Source organism: Monodon monoceros, unplaced genomic scaffold (assembly GCF_005190385.1).
Source record: "Monodon monoceros isolate NGI ecotype Baffin Bay Population unplaced genomic scaffold, NGI_Narwhal_1 Super_Scaffold_16, whole genome shotgun sequence".
Taxonomy (NCBI): Eukaryota; Metazoa; Chordata; class Mammalia; order Artiodactyla; family Monodontidae; genus Monodon; species Monodon monoceros.
The window spans coordinates 6585830-6599413 of record NW_021703772.1 but is presented as its reverse complement, the minus strand read 5'-3'; the positions used below and the strand labels follow the sequence as shown (position 1 = coordinate 6599413).

The 13584-nt window shown below is 54.4% G+C and overlaps 1 protein-coding gene across 1 annotated transcript in view; it reads left to right on the top strand.

Annotated features, from left to right (window-relative positions):
• Positions 1 to 10486, top strand: part of MROH2A (maestro heat like repeat family member 2A) — a gene marked incomplete at its 5' end in the record, with an annotated part of 34939 nt that extends 24453 nt beyond the window's left edge. The window contains 10 exon segments of the mRNA XM_029225611.1: positions 153 to 304; positions 2282 to 2441; positions 2513 to 2706; positions 3068 to 3205; positions 3638 to 3763; positions 4850 to 6027; positions 8234 to 8336; positions 8597 to 8662; positions 9483 to 9657; positions 9933 to 10486. Coding sequence (XP_029081444.1) covers positions 153 to 304; positions 2282 to 2441; positions 2513 to 2706; positions 3068 to 3205; positions 3638 to 3763; positions 4850 to 5408 — 1329 coding nt within the window.
• Between the last annotated feature and the right edge of the window lie 3098 nt (positions 10487 to 13584).

Genomic DNA, 13584 nt, shown 5'->3' with positions numbered 1-13584 from the left:
GGAAGGGACCAGAGAGGATGCATTGGAATGGGTGCTGAAGGTTTAACCTACCCAGCGTCCGCTTGGGCAAGAGAAGGGATGTACGGTGGGTGGGGTGAGGGCAGGAGGTCCATGAGGGCCGGGCTGCCCGGTGATGCCCCACCCCTTCCCAGGTGGCGGAGATCCTGGGCGCCATCCTGGTCCTGCCAGTAGTGGATCACCCGGAGGTGCGGCACCTCCTCATCGAGGGCATCCTTCTGCTGGCGCACTACCACCAGGAGACCGGCCTCATGTCCCTCCTGCGGCAGCCCCTGCCCATGGAGAGGTGGGTGCCCTGGGTGTGGGGTCACCCAGACTGTGCCCAACTCGCCACCGCCGGCGTGTCCCAGAAGACCGGGGCCTGTCCGACCCTGGGGTGGGTCAAACCCTCTCCTTGCGTCTCCGTGGGAGGTGCAGCCTCTTGGAACCTCAGACCCGGAGCCTCAGCATTACAGCTCCATCCCATCAAGCTGGAGTTCGGATCCCGTAGCGTCTTACATGTCCTGGTCACCGGCTCTGGGCTTTCCCCTCTGCAGCCCTTTCCTCCCTGAAGAGGACAGAGCTCCGGGCCGGATAGACCACAGGACATGGGCCCCAAGGCCCGAGCAGGCCACTGGAGAAGCTCCGCTCTGTCTTTCCTCCTTTCCAAATGGGGCCCTGAGAGGGGAGTGACTAGTCCAGGTGCCCAAGGGATGAAATGACAGAGCCTCAGGCCCCTCAGGTGGCCTCACAGTAAAGCAGTGCAAACCCTCCTTCTTGCGGCATTTTGATGAACAGTGCCCAGTCCCTGTGTCTCTGTCCCAGCACCGCACAGGCAGCTGGTAGGATCTCACCAGTCTGGGGAGTGAGTGTGCTGGGGCGGAACCGGAACTCCCTGGGGAGGGCCCATAAGGGGTGGGCAGGCGTCCCCAGAGCAGCAGAGACCGGGGAGCAAAGGGCAGCCTTGGGACTTGGTGGAGAGAGACGTGGCAAATGGCACAGAAGATGCTGTGAGCAGAGAAAAAAGTTTTGAGCACAGGTGTCAGATCCAGAATCTCCCAGGCTGCCCTGTGTGAAATGCAGGCCTGGCTCTGCCGTGGACTTGCCTCTCATAAGGTCAGCCCTGCCCCGGGTCCGGGTAGGATGGCAGTGCAGCAGGTGGCTTGATTGAAGGAGAGTTAGCCCCTCTCATAGCAGTGCTGAGTGGGGCCTCTGGGTGGCTGGCTTTCACTGTATTGGTTGGCTATCACTGTGTAACAAACTGCCACCAACTTGGGAGCTTGGAACTGTTAACAGCCATTTATCATCTCCTGGTTTGTGTGGTCAGGAGCCTGGGCTCAGCTGAGCTGGGGCCTTTGCTCAGGGTCTCAAGCCCGAGTCAAGGTGCTGGCCGGGCTGCGTTCCTTTCTGGAGCCCAGGTCCTCCTTCAAGCTCACGTGGTTGTTTCTTGAGTTACAGGACTGAGGTCCCCACTTTCTTGTTTCCTTACACTCCTATGTTTTCTTTCTGAGAAGTTGTTGTGAACGAGCGTGTTGTGCCCACCCTTCCATTCAATTCCTGCCACCAGGCCCCAGCTGCATCTCCCCTTCCCCCCTCAACAAAACTCACCTCCGCACTCGTGTATTTGGTTTTGTGGATTCAAACAGGCAGGTTGATCCTGCTGGACTCACGGTTTTAGCCCTTCAGAGCCCACCAGACCCCACCTGCCTGTACCTGTGCACAGAGGCTCATTGCATCACTGTGCCGGGAGCCCTTCCCTTCTCAGCAGGGCCGTGCGCTTGGACTTGGGGGTCGGGAAGCCGGCTTCAGGCTGTAGCCTGGCATGTTACCTGACCTCTGCGGGCCTCATTTCCTCTTCTATGGAAATGGAGATGAAGGCACCTTCCACACAAATGTGTTGGGAGGAGTAAGTGATGCACACCAGCAAGCTGCCTGGTGCCCGCCTGACACACCTGGGCACTGGGAGGCTATGACCGGACATGTCCACAAAGTCATCACACAACAGGTCCGGTGGGACTCCCGGGGTCACCTAGCAGCAGAGCTGGGGCTCCAGAGAGGGGCTGTGGCTTTCCTGGGAGTACCGTGGGCGGAGGCGTGTCTCTGAGCATGGAGTCGGGACCAGGCTTCTGGTTGTGCAGTCTTTGGCGGCTCATTCCACCTCCTTGAGATCCAGTCTTCAGAGTCCAGCCCCTACTCAAGGGGCCGCCTGGGAGTCCACAGGGGCTCTGACCTGCCAGGGCACATGGCCCCAAACCCACAGTCCTTGTCCCCTGTCTTTGGCTAGCCACCTGACAGAGGTGTGGCTGACTGTGGCTGAGAACTTGCCCTTTGCCCGGATGATGCTACATGCACTGATGGGTCGGCTGCAGTCGAGGTTCACGCCCAGGGCCGACACCACCTCCAAGGCTGACATCTGGCACCTGGCCGCAGTGGGCCCTCTGATGGTGAGTCACGGGGCGGGCCCTCCTTGGCGCCTCAGTAGGAGTCTTCATGCCTCCCACCCTTCTATCTGCAGACCCTGTGCACCATCCACCTTCTTATTGAGAAGATGGACCAGGATGACAAGCTTTTGGACCTCTTCCCGGACCTCATCTACACCCTCCTGCTGCAGCTCGGCAGCAGCCAGGGGCCGGAGGCCATGTCGCCCGTCCTGAAGATGTGGAGACTCGTCCACACGGGGACCCTCCCTGAGGAGATCAACCTGCAAAGGTGCTCTCGAGGGTGGGGGCATGCGTGGGGTGTAAGGCAGAGGGCCTGGGCTGGACGCAGCCTCTTAGAAGTCACTGAACTCCAAGCGTCACCTCCACCCAGAGGCCCTCATCTTCCCCTCCTGGTGGGGAGAACTTTCTGGAAGCTGATCTTACGATCTTCCTTCCCACGAGTCCAGCATGGTGTGGTTTTTGGAGTTTGCAGACCACCGTCTCACAAGATTGCTCTTGGCCCCTTGACCGAGGCCCTGCGTATATTGGATGCCCCTTCACAGACCTGGGTGCGGAGCTTACCTGTCTGAGGTTCTGTGGGTGCTCCCGGCGGGGTAGCCGCGTCCTGATGGGGCCCTGCCTTCTTCCAGGATCACGATCAAATCCATGCAGCTTTTGTTCCGGAAACTCAACAGCGAGCCGCTGCTTCGCACTCTGGAAGAGCAGGGCGTGTGGACACTCCTGGAGAGCAGCTCCACATTCCTGCAGGGAGTGAGCCTGCTGGCCAGGTGGGCGCCCGGCTCCGCGGGGCTCCATGTCCTTGATGGAAGATCTGGGTCGTGGCTGCATGCCTCGCTCCGGGGGGTTGCCACGTTGACCTGCATCCCAGGCTCTGGGTGGCAGGAGGGTGCAGGGCAGAGGGAATCTTTCTTCCAGCCCTTCCTGCTCCAAGGCAAGAAGTGAGGTCCGAGGTGGGTGGGGATGCCCGAGGCCACACGGGGCTTCTGAGCTGGGCCAGGATGGCAGGACTGGGAGCTCCTTCCCGGGTCCTGAGCTCTCCTGAGTGGCCCTCATTCTGGTGCCATTTTATGAAAAGCAGATGGAGAGTCAGTACTTCAGTGACCCCCTGGCCTAGGAGCTCTGCCCCCTGGGCACCCTGCTGCAGAGCAGCTGTGCCCGGCAGGAGCTGAGAAGTCCCCACTGCGGTGCTGTCCCTGCAGGCTGTGCGTGCAGAACGCCGAGGGCTACCGGCAGGGGCTGTCGGAGCTGGTGCTCAGGGGCGTGGCCTCGGAGGCCCTGAGCTATCGCATCAGCAGCATGACGGTCTGCGTGGAAGTGAGGCCACGGTGCCGAGCCGGCGCGGAGGGCTGGGGGGCGGGGCGGGCCGGGTTAGGGTGGGGCTGTCCTGGGGGCTCATCTCAGGGCAGGCGCACAGGCTCTGAGTCAGGGGTCGGGGGGGAGGGGCAGTTGGGCAGGCGAACATCCATCATTTGTGTGTTCGTTCAGTCATTCACTCCTTCATTCGTTCATCACATGGATAATTCGGGGCGGGCACTGTGGGGAAAGAAGGGCTGAGACCCGGCCTGTGCCCTCAAGCATGGCAACCAAGGGATGTGTGACGTGGTGAGTGCCAGCAACACCCGGGGTCCAGAGGAGGTCTTCCCTGGGGAAGGCCTTGCAGGAGGGCTCTGAGCTGTGAACCAGGCTTTGCCAGGCAGGAAGGCCGGGAAGGGAGTCAGAGCCACTGGGGCCCAGCTACCCTTCCATGCAGCTGGGGCACTTATGGGGTCCTGAGGGAACTGGCCAGAAACCTTTTAGGAGAAATTTTCTTGGCTGCCTGATGTCCAGTATGTTGTAAGAACCAACCTTTGGCCTGCTGCAGGGGATGGCAGACATGCTCTGTAAAGGGCCAGAGAATCAATTTTCAGTTTTGGGGCCACCAATTTGGTGTTAAGCTTTCTTACGTTTTAATAAAACACACTCATATGTGTGCATGCACACACTGACACGCATGCACACACGCATGCCAGAGGGCTCCCTGTAGGCCTGAGTCCCTGGCATTTTGGGTGCTAGGACAGTAGTGACTCTCTGAGTCCCAGGTGAGTGGAATCCATGCTTCTTGTGCTTTTCTGCTCAAACACAGTGGGCATGGCTCTTGTGCTCAGTGGCCATTCCCATCATGTTAACTGAAGAAATAAATGACGGATGAGTGTATTAATATAGGTCACATTCACCTAGGATTTCCTACGTATTTCCTCATCGGATCCTCACAGCGACCCTATGAAGCAGGTACTGGTGTCGCCCTCTTTTTACAGATGGGGAAACTGAGGCTCAGAGGGGTTGAGGCACTTGCCAGGGCCCCACAGGGGGCAGGCGGAGGAGCCCAGAGCTGGTCCTGGGAGTTGGGGCTCAGAATCCTCTCCTGTTCACAGGGAGACAATTCCGCGCACTGAATGTCATCACACGTCCTGTTTTGTGGCTGAGAAATGGGCCTCTCTGAGGGGTGATTGTAAGAAGTTCTCCTTTCCAGTTCATGAGTGTCCCGATCCTGTACCAGGAGAAGATGCTGAAGCCGGCACTGCTGATGCTGGAGAAGGGCGTGGACCAGGACGAGGCCCTGCGGGTGCTTTCCCTGCGCGCCCTCGGCAACATGGCCCTCCGTGCCCCCAAGAAGGTCTGAGGGGCCAATGCCGGTGTGTCCCGGGGAACCAGGCTCGGGCTGATGGCTCCCGTGCCCCCCAGGTGAGGCAGTACCAGAAGCTTTTACTGGAGAAGTGCCTGTGCTCCCTGAGGGGGCCTGTGAGCACCAGCGTGACCTCCGAGGGCATGGAGACCCTGGCCAAGGTCCTGGCTGAGCTGCGGGAAGGGGACGTGGGGTCCGACTTCCATGCCATCTCCGAGCGGTGCAGAGCCTTCTTTGACCACGTGAGTCCGCACTGGAGCCTTGCTCAGCCCTGGCCCTCATGGGGGCCCCTCAGAAATGGCTGCTGAGTGGACGAGTGGCCACTTCTAATCCCCTAAAGAAGAGACGCACCCTGGAACAAAAAGGGATACAAGGTCTAACTTGTTGCTGATGTTTCGATTGGCTGATCATGGCATCCGATAAAAAATAAAAGATCTTGTTCTAGAGCCCATGGGACCCTTCTCCCCGATTTTAATTCCTCGCAGCCACAAATGCTCTTTGGACAGCTGTGGCATGCGAGATGGGGACTCCGCTAGGCGGCGGTGGGCAATCAGATCCAGCGCAGCCCTCATCTAGGGAAGAGAAGATCACAAACACCAGAATAACGCCCAGTCCCGAGAGCCCTGCAAGAGAGACTCCATCCTGATGGAATGACCCAGAAGGCTTCGCAGGGCCTGAGGCATTTAAGAGGGTCCACCTCTTAATGGCTGTGGTTTTGTTGGGCTTCCTGCTTCCCAAGTTTCAGAAATTGTTTGTCCACCTCCGCTGTAGGAGAGCGAGCTACTGCGTTTAAAAGCCTTCGTCCTCTTCGGGAGGCTGGTAAAGGTGGTCAGGATTTCCAAGAAGCATTTCTTCAAAGAGGAAGTGAAGAAAGCCTGGGTCCCCCTCATGCTGCACTGCCAGGATCCCTGCTCCAATGCAGCCCAGGTGAGACACACCTGGGCTTTGTGTGTAAAGTCCAGGGCCCGCTGTCCCCAAAAGGAACACACGCTTTGGGGCTGCCAGCCCGGCTAGCTGGGGTGTCCCCTTCCTCGCTCAGTCTTCCCGAGACCCCAAAGGCCATGATCTGCTGGTTCCTCGCACCAGGCTGGGAAAGGCACCAGTCGAGATGACCCACAAACCGGCTTATTGAGGAATCTGGGCTCTGGGGCGGGGGGAAGCATGGTGGAGTTTCCTTCTTCTCCAGGGGACTTCACCAGCCGCCCTTTCTTTTACCAGATTCTATAAGTTGCTTTCCCTTTTGGGAATTATGACTTGGTCAGGTTTAACACTCCCCTTAAATCTGTCCTCTCTGGCTCCCCGTGGGGCAGGCTCGTGCTGAGGTTGCCGGGAGGACTGGAGGGTGCCTAGCTTTCCCACCCCTTTTCTCCCCTTTCTCCGAGGCCCGGCTGCTCTGTTGCTTTGGGGTTGGGGGAGGCCCACACCCCCTTGCTTAGCTCCCGCCTCTCAGGCTAACACTGGCTGCCTGGGGACACACGTGTACGGAGCCCCTCGCCCCCTGTGCCGTCCATGACCCTGACCTCTGTCTTCCCTGCTCCCTGTCTCCATCTGTGGACTGGGGAGGGGATGGTGGCTGAGATGAGGGGTGGTCCTGCTGCCCCTCAGGAGCCGTGGGGATACGGCTGGCCCCAAACGAGGCGTCCTCAACAGAGTGTGTTCAACTACTGTCTTAACCCCGGTTCTGGGGCCACAAGCTTAGTCCCCTCAATCTTGCTGCTGAGAGCTGAGACTTCCACGTAGGGGTGGGGATTGAGGTAGGAAGTGACAGCACACCCAGAAAGGTGACCGAGAGGGTTTAATGAAGGGGCCACAGAGAGGAGAGACCAACACGGCTTGGGACCCCAGCGGGTGCTGCCCGTCCTACTCCCGGGGGAATAGACACCCCAGCCTCCCTCCCGGCCCTCCAATCAGCATCTTCCTGTGGCCTAACCCCACCGGAGGCCGGAGACCGGGGGGCCTGGTTGCTGCAGGGCACAGGGACAGGCAGAACCGGTGGAGGGGATCTGGGGGGATGAGAGAGCTCACTCCCATCGTGGCAATCGCAGCCAGGCCCCTGACCCCCAGTCTCCTGGAGGGGCAGGTCCCCGGCGGGGCTGCTGACGGCACCAAGGTGCTGGCTAATGGCTGAGGGGGCGAGTGTGGCTGCATCTGCTCCCAAGGGGTTTTAGTAACTATGCACGCAGGCGTGACGTGGGCTGGTGGGCTTGGGTCCCAGGCATCCTCCCAGGGCCCACCAGCCTGCCCTTCTTTGGCTCTCTGAGGCTTTTGGGGGCCGCCCTCGAGTTTACTGACGGAACGCCAGTCCTGGCAGCCCCACCCCTTGTGTGAACCCCCTGGGTCTGCCTGACACCTCCCCTGCTGTCCTGTCCTGTGTCCCTCTAGGCCTGTGTGGCTACCATGTTTCAGTGTGTGCACTTCTGGGGCTGGAAGGCCCTGGAGAGCTCCTCGGACCAAAGTGATGCCATTGCCCCCAAGGACATGACCAGTTTCCAGATAACCCTGTGCTCTGTCTTGGTGAAGAAGCTGAGGGGGGATGGCTCCATGGGAGGTGGCCCCCGGGGGCTTGGGGCTTCATCCTGTGACCTTGCGTTCACCTTCTGGATGTGAGGTGTTGAGACCAGCTCTGTCCAGCAGAAAGAGAATGCAAACCACATACATACCCATTTTTAAGATTTCTGTTGAAAACTGTGAAAAGAGGTGACACCAAATTTAGTAGTAGATTTTATTTAACCCAGTAGATCCAAATCATCACCATTTCAACATGCAATCAATATAAAATTATAAATGTCATAGTTTACCTTTTTGGGGTAGTGTCTTCAATATCCAGGAGGCACTTCACACTTAATTCAGACTAGCCACATTTCAGGTGCTCAAGGACCAGGTGTGGTCAGCGGCTACCATATTGGACAGTGCAGGTTGTGAGCAAATGTAACCTCTCTGGGCCAGAGAAGAATAACTGAAGACTGAAGGTCCTTAAGTTGCTCAACTACAAATCTGCTGTGTGACTTTGATATGTGCACTTGCCCTCTCTGGGCAGACCCTTCAGCCTCAGACAGATGGGACTGCTCTTTGTGAGCAGCTGGTCTCCAGGATCTCATCCTCCATGGCTCTGGGTGCCACTTGTTTTTTGCAGACTCAGAGAAAGCCTGCCGTTCTCTACAGCTTCTTGCTAGAAACAATGACCTATGTTAAAAATAACTTGTCAAGGATCAGAATCGCTGCATGTAACCTGGCAGGTGAGCAGGCAAGTGTTTCCTGATGCAGGAGGGAGCTTGAAGGCCATCAGGTCAGACCCAGAACTGGAGCAGGGGGACAGGTGTTGGGACCTGGGTTCAGGTGGAAGTCCCTGTCTGTGTGTCCCAAGGAGCTTCCTACATGCCCTATTCTCAACTAAGCATCCTCAACTAAACCCTCAACAGGGACCCTCATAAGGTGAAACCAAATCTCTCACTGACCTAATATTCGTGTGATGAACATTTCCTGGCTCTCATTTCAGGAATCATTATGAAGCAGATGTCTGCACGTTACCTGAAAAAGCTGGACTTTCCTACATTACGGAATTGTGAGTCATGGAGACTCAAGTATGAGTCAAAAATGAGTCCACTAAGCTCATCTGGGAGCTTAGGGAAACCGCCTGAGGGGAGAGGCAGCTGACCCTGGTTGTCTTTGGGGGTAGGGGTGTAGCCAGGGCACAGAGAGGTGGATGAACGGGACGTGCGGTGGGCTTTCCAGCAAGGCAGCTCTGAGGGCTCCCTGTGCTCTCTGCCCCTTCCCTGCCACACACTTTGATGAAATAACTCGCCCTGATTCCTATGGCCGATCCACACAGCAGTTGGGTCCTGTGGGTGGTCTTTCTGTCCCTGTTGACGTAACGGAAGCCCCCAGAGATGGGAGATGTGTGTGGAGACGTGGCTGCACCTGCCACCTTCTGAATTCACACACAGGGGGGTGAAGTCCAGAGCCCCTGTGAGCCCCTCGACCCGCAGTCAGCTCCCCGGGCAGGGCTTTCATCAGCACACACTGCCCAGGGCAGGCGGAGGGCGCGGGCCTGGCCTCGAGGGTCCCCATCCTCTCCTGATTAAGCTCGCTCTCAGCTCTCCAGGAGCTACAGCTGGACTCGGATCCTGGGGTCCGGAGGGCATCCCTGGAGACTCTCAAAATCTTGGATACCTGTAGTCATCACTGGCTTTTGGCTTCACCCTAAGGAATTTCCTAGGTGGTCTGAATACGGAACGTACCTGCCTCTCCCCAGCGTGCCAACCCCACCACGGCGATGCAAACCACTTTTAATTTAGTTTGTAAGAAAAGCATTGTTCTTAAATAATCAGTGTCCCTTTCTTTCCTCCCATTGAAATAAACCTCCCTTGCCATTTGGAGAGCAGATTCCTGACTGTAAGGTGATGTCGCCCCAGAGCCAAGACAGTGGAACAAAGGGCAACTTCACTCCCGCTTCCCCCGAGTGTGTGTACGTCCGGCAGCTCCTCTCGGCCCAGAGGATCTGGAGCCCCCTTTGTGTCTTCATCGCATTTCAGTTCCACAGTTCCACCCATGCGGATGGTATGTTCATTGCCAGGCACTGTGCTGGGGTAACCAGAGCAGCCCAGCTGCTGTCTGGACTCTGCTTCCAGGGACCCCGCTCTTAAAGGGACAGGAGGCATCTACCAGTGACCATGATATGCATCATGGTGAGGGAGGGTGGCCGCCAGTGGGGGCAGTGCTGGTGCCCGTGCAGCACACAGGGAGTGTTCACAGCCAGGAGGTAATCCGGTGGGGGGGGGCGTTTCAGAGAGGAAGTGACACCACACCCTCTACCCTCACCCTTTCCACATCAGGGCCTGCTGGACCAGGATGGGGAGGGACCCAGCAAGGCCTGGAGCAGAGCCCAGCAGAGGGTCAAGAAGGAGGAATTATCTCCAAGCCCAAGAAACAAGCAGGCACCACCCTGGGCACCATGGGCGGAGGTGCTGCTGAGCAGTCCCGGAAATCAACCTGCACCAGAGGCTTCTGGGAAGCGTGCTCTCACACTGTTTGGCGGCTCCCGTGGAATAGACAGTGAAGTTATTTCCTGCCAAGTGATGAAGATCGTTGCTGCCGGAAGACTTGAGTCCCACTGACGCAGTTGAAAGGGATGTGCCCTTCGGTACAGGTCCTGGGGGAAGCCATACAATTGTAAAATCAGGTCTCTGATCAATTCCCTTAATGCCCCTGCGAAACATTTCCAGATGATTTATAGACCCAAACTCAGAAAGCAAAAATTTAAGACAACATAGTATTGTCTTAAACCTACCCTAGGTTTTCCTTTAAAAGTAATAGAAGCCAGCAAAAATAAAGCATCAACTTTTCTATGTTAAAATATATCTTCCGTACGATAAAATATCGTAAAGTTAAACAAGTCGCAGATGGAAGAAGTTACTTGCAATTTATTTAAAACTAGATTGATTCATATAATTGAATTGGCATACAGAATATGCCCACATCAGTAATACAGCAAATTAAAAAGCAGTGTCATGAGAGAGTGCTTGAAAAGCCAGTCCCCCCAGGAAGGCCTGCGAACTGCAATGCTGTGCATTTCACACCCACCGCAGTGGCGCTGGCTAGTGGCAGCGGTGTGGGGAAATGGGATCTTTTATTATTGCTGGATGGAGTGCAAATGGGATTAGGCATTTGGGAGAGGACTTTGGCAATAATTATGGAAGTTGAAGACATGACCGAGTCACCTCTGGGTGGGGCTGCAGGTCGATCTGCACATGTGCACAAGGATGGTGGCTGAAGAGTATTCTTAGCGGCAAACATCCAGTGGGACAGTGGGACACACCAGCTACCTAAGGAACTCTACAATGAGACCCACGTTCATCAGTCAGCTCCTGTCAAATGCAAACACCTCTTGGTGAGACAAAGTTGCACAGCGCATACAGTCCCGAGTTATTTATGTGAAAGTCAAAAACACATACCATTCTGTATAGTTAACTGGGTCCTTTATTGGCAGATCCTATAAATTGGCTGAGAGGATCTAGCCAACTTCCTCTAGGCCCTTCTGCCACACCTTCCTCCCCTAGACGATAAACTCAGTTTTCCAGCCTCTGGCAGCTAGGCCTGGCCAGTGAGACTTCGCACGACTGCTAGGTATGGAGGGCGGGGGAGGGAGGCCAGGCACAAGCAGTTTTGGGCAAGGATGATAGTTTTCCTGATGAAGGAGAAACGGGGGTTGTGCTCTTAGGAAGCCGCAGGCACGCGGGAAAGGTGTAGAATTGCAGGGCCATACCCATCCGGTCTGAGCCAGCAGTCCCCTGCCAGCCTGTACTGAGGGAAAATGAACCTCCTGCAAGGTGTAAGGCTCTCGGCCAGGCTCTCGACTCCAGGCAGTGCAGGCCCTCCCGGTTCACAGGGCTGTGGGCTGAACATGGTCCCCCAGATTCACAAGTGGAAGCCCTAACCCCCAGTGTGATGGTAGCTGAGACAGGGCCTTTGGGAGGTAATCGGGTTTGGATGAGGTCACGAAGGTGGGGCCCCCATGATGGGATCAGTGCCCTCCTAAGAGACACCAGAGCTCCTCCTCTGTCCACATGACACAGCAAGAAGGTGGCTGTCTGTGGGCTGGGAAGTGGGTCCTCCCAGAGCCCGACCGTGCTGGCGCCCTGATCTCAGTCTCCCAGCCTCCAGAAACGAACTCCTGCTGTTTAAGTGCCCAGTCTTTGGTATTTTGTTACGGCAGCCAGAGCTTAGTAAAACACAAAGGTAATGTCCTAGTGAAACAAGGTGTGGGCGGAAAGGTACATCAATACAGGGAGAATGGTCACCTAGGGACGGAGGGTGGAAAGGAAAGGTATGCAACTCGATCTCATCTCTAAACTTCTACTTAAAAAATCCATTACACACAGCAATGTATTAACCATTTACTCAGGATGTTGGTACACGGGTTTTGTCACTGTGTTCTGAGTACTTGAAATATTTTATCTAAAAAAGTCACCGTCCAAGGCCAAGTTATAAGGGGGGAATTTATACTTGGAGATCATTGAAATTCCACCAGAGAGAGATGCGAGAACCAGTGAATTGCCAGAGCTCCCTACGTTCCCAGTGTCTACCTTGGCCCATTCCAGTACAAGCCAATAAGCCCTCTGGACCTTATGGTGGCCCAGATGAGAAACTGTCTCTACAACTGAAAAAACGAAAACAAGAATTAAAAAATTTAAATGTTATGTGTATCAAAAATATAGACAAAATTAAAGGGCATAGAAGTTAAAACAGTCAAAAACCCAAAAACAAAAAAGCAAGTCACTGTGATATTCTATTATAAACAGCTCCAATAAAAATCATGAGGTGTCATGGGTGCTGTGTCACGGGTGCTGAGTGGCTACAAGTGTGTTTTGGGACCATCACAGGACTGTTTATGTTTTCATCTAAAAATATTAGGAATTACTTTTATGGGTTAAGTTGTATGATGGTTCAATTTGCTACCTCCTATTATGGAAGATACCAAGTCCCATGAGTCTGAATTTAAAAGACTAAGCAGCTGTATTTTCCTTCCAGGATCACTGTACCCAGGGCTGAAACTTAGGTTTCATAGCAAATGATTTTTCTAAGGAAATAGGAAATGTAAGGGAGGATTCTCTGGTCACGTCTAAATGTAACAAAGAAAACATGAGAAAAATCGGCCTATAAAGAATATCATTAAAATTTTTAATTGGTCAACTTTATTCAAATAATTTCCAAGAACCCAGAGAGTCATCTCAACAGAACCAATTTCATAGAAATTTGCTTTGAAGGGCAGATAAGCAAAGCAAGTTGTCACATATTCTTGAGAATTTAAAAAAATACACAAAAATCAGAGAGGAAAGAGGGAATACTTCAGAATAACTTGGCAGTAGATTTTCAGCTTTGAGGTTTTCTAACACAAAATCACTTTTCTCTTCCATCCTGAAAGATGTGTGGTTCTTTCCTCTAAAAAGAAAAAAAAAAAGGATTTCAGTATAATTCCATTATAATTCCCATTGCCTGCCCCCAAAAGCTTAACTGTTGTATTCAACTCCATCGAATATATATAAATATTTGAGCCATTATAGAGAATGCTATGATGCTTAATAAATACCCTACAGAACGTAAAGAAAAAAAAAAGTAACGGTAACTCCTCAGGCAGGCCGTGCAAACTGGTGGTTAAGGCCACGGGCTTTGGAATCCCGGCCCAGCCACGCACTGCCTGTGTGGATTCAGCGGTTAAGACTACATTTCCTCATTTATAAGAAGAAGAGCTAGCACTGCCTATTGGGCAGAGCCTATCCAATCAAAGTGTTCACATGGGGATTAAGGAAGGAAGGTGTGAAAAAGGGTTAACACGGCCTGGAGCACAGAGGGCACTCAGAGGTTAGCCCTTAAAATTCCTTGTTTTCACAGCTCATGCAGATTCGGTCCCTTTCCTCAAGAAATTTATAATGTTAAGTAGAGAAAGAAAAGAAAATACAGAAAAATGGTTAAGTATGTTTATATTGT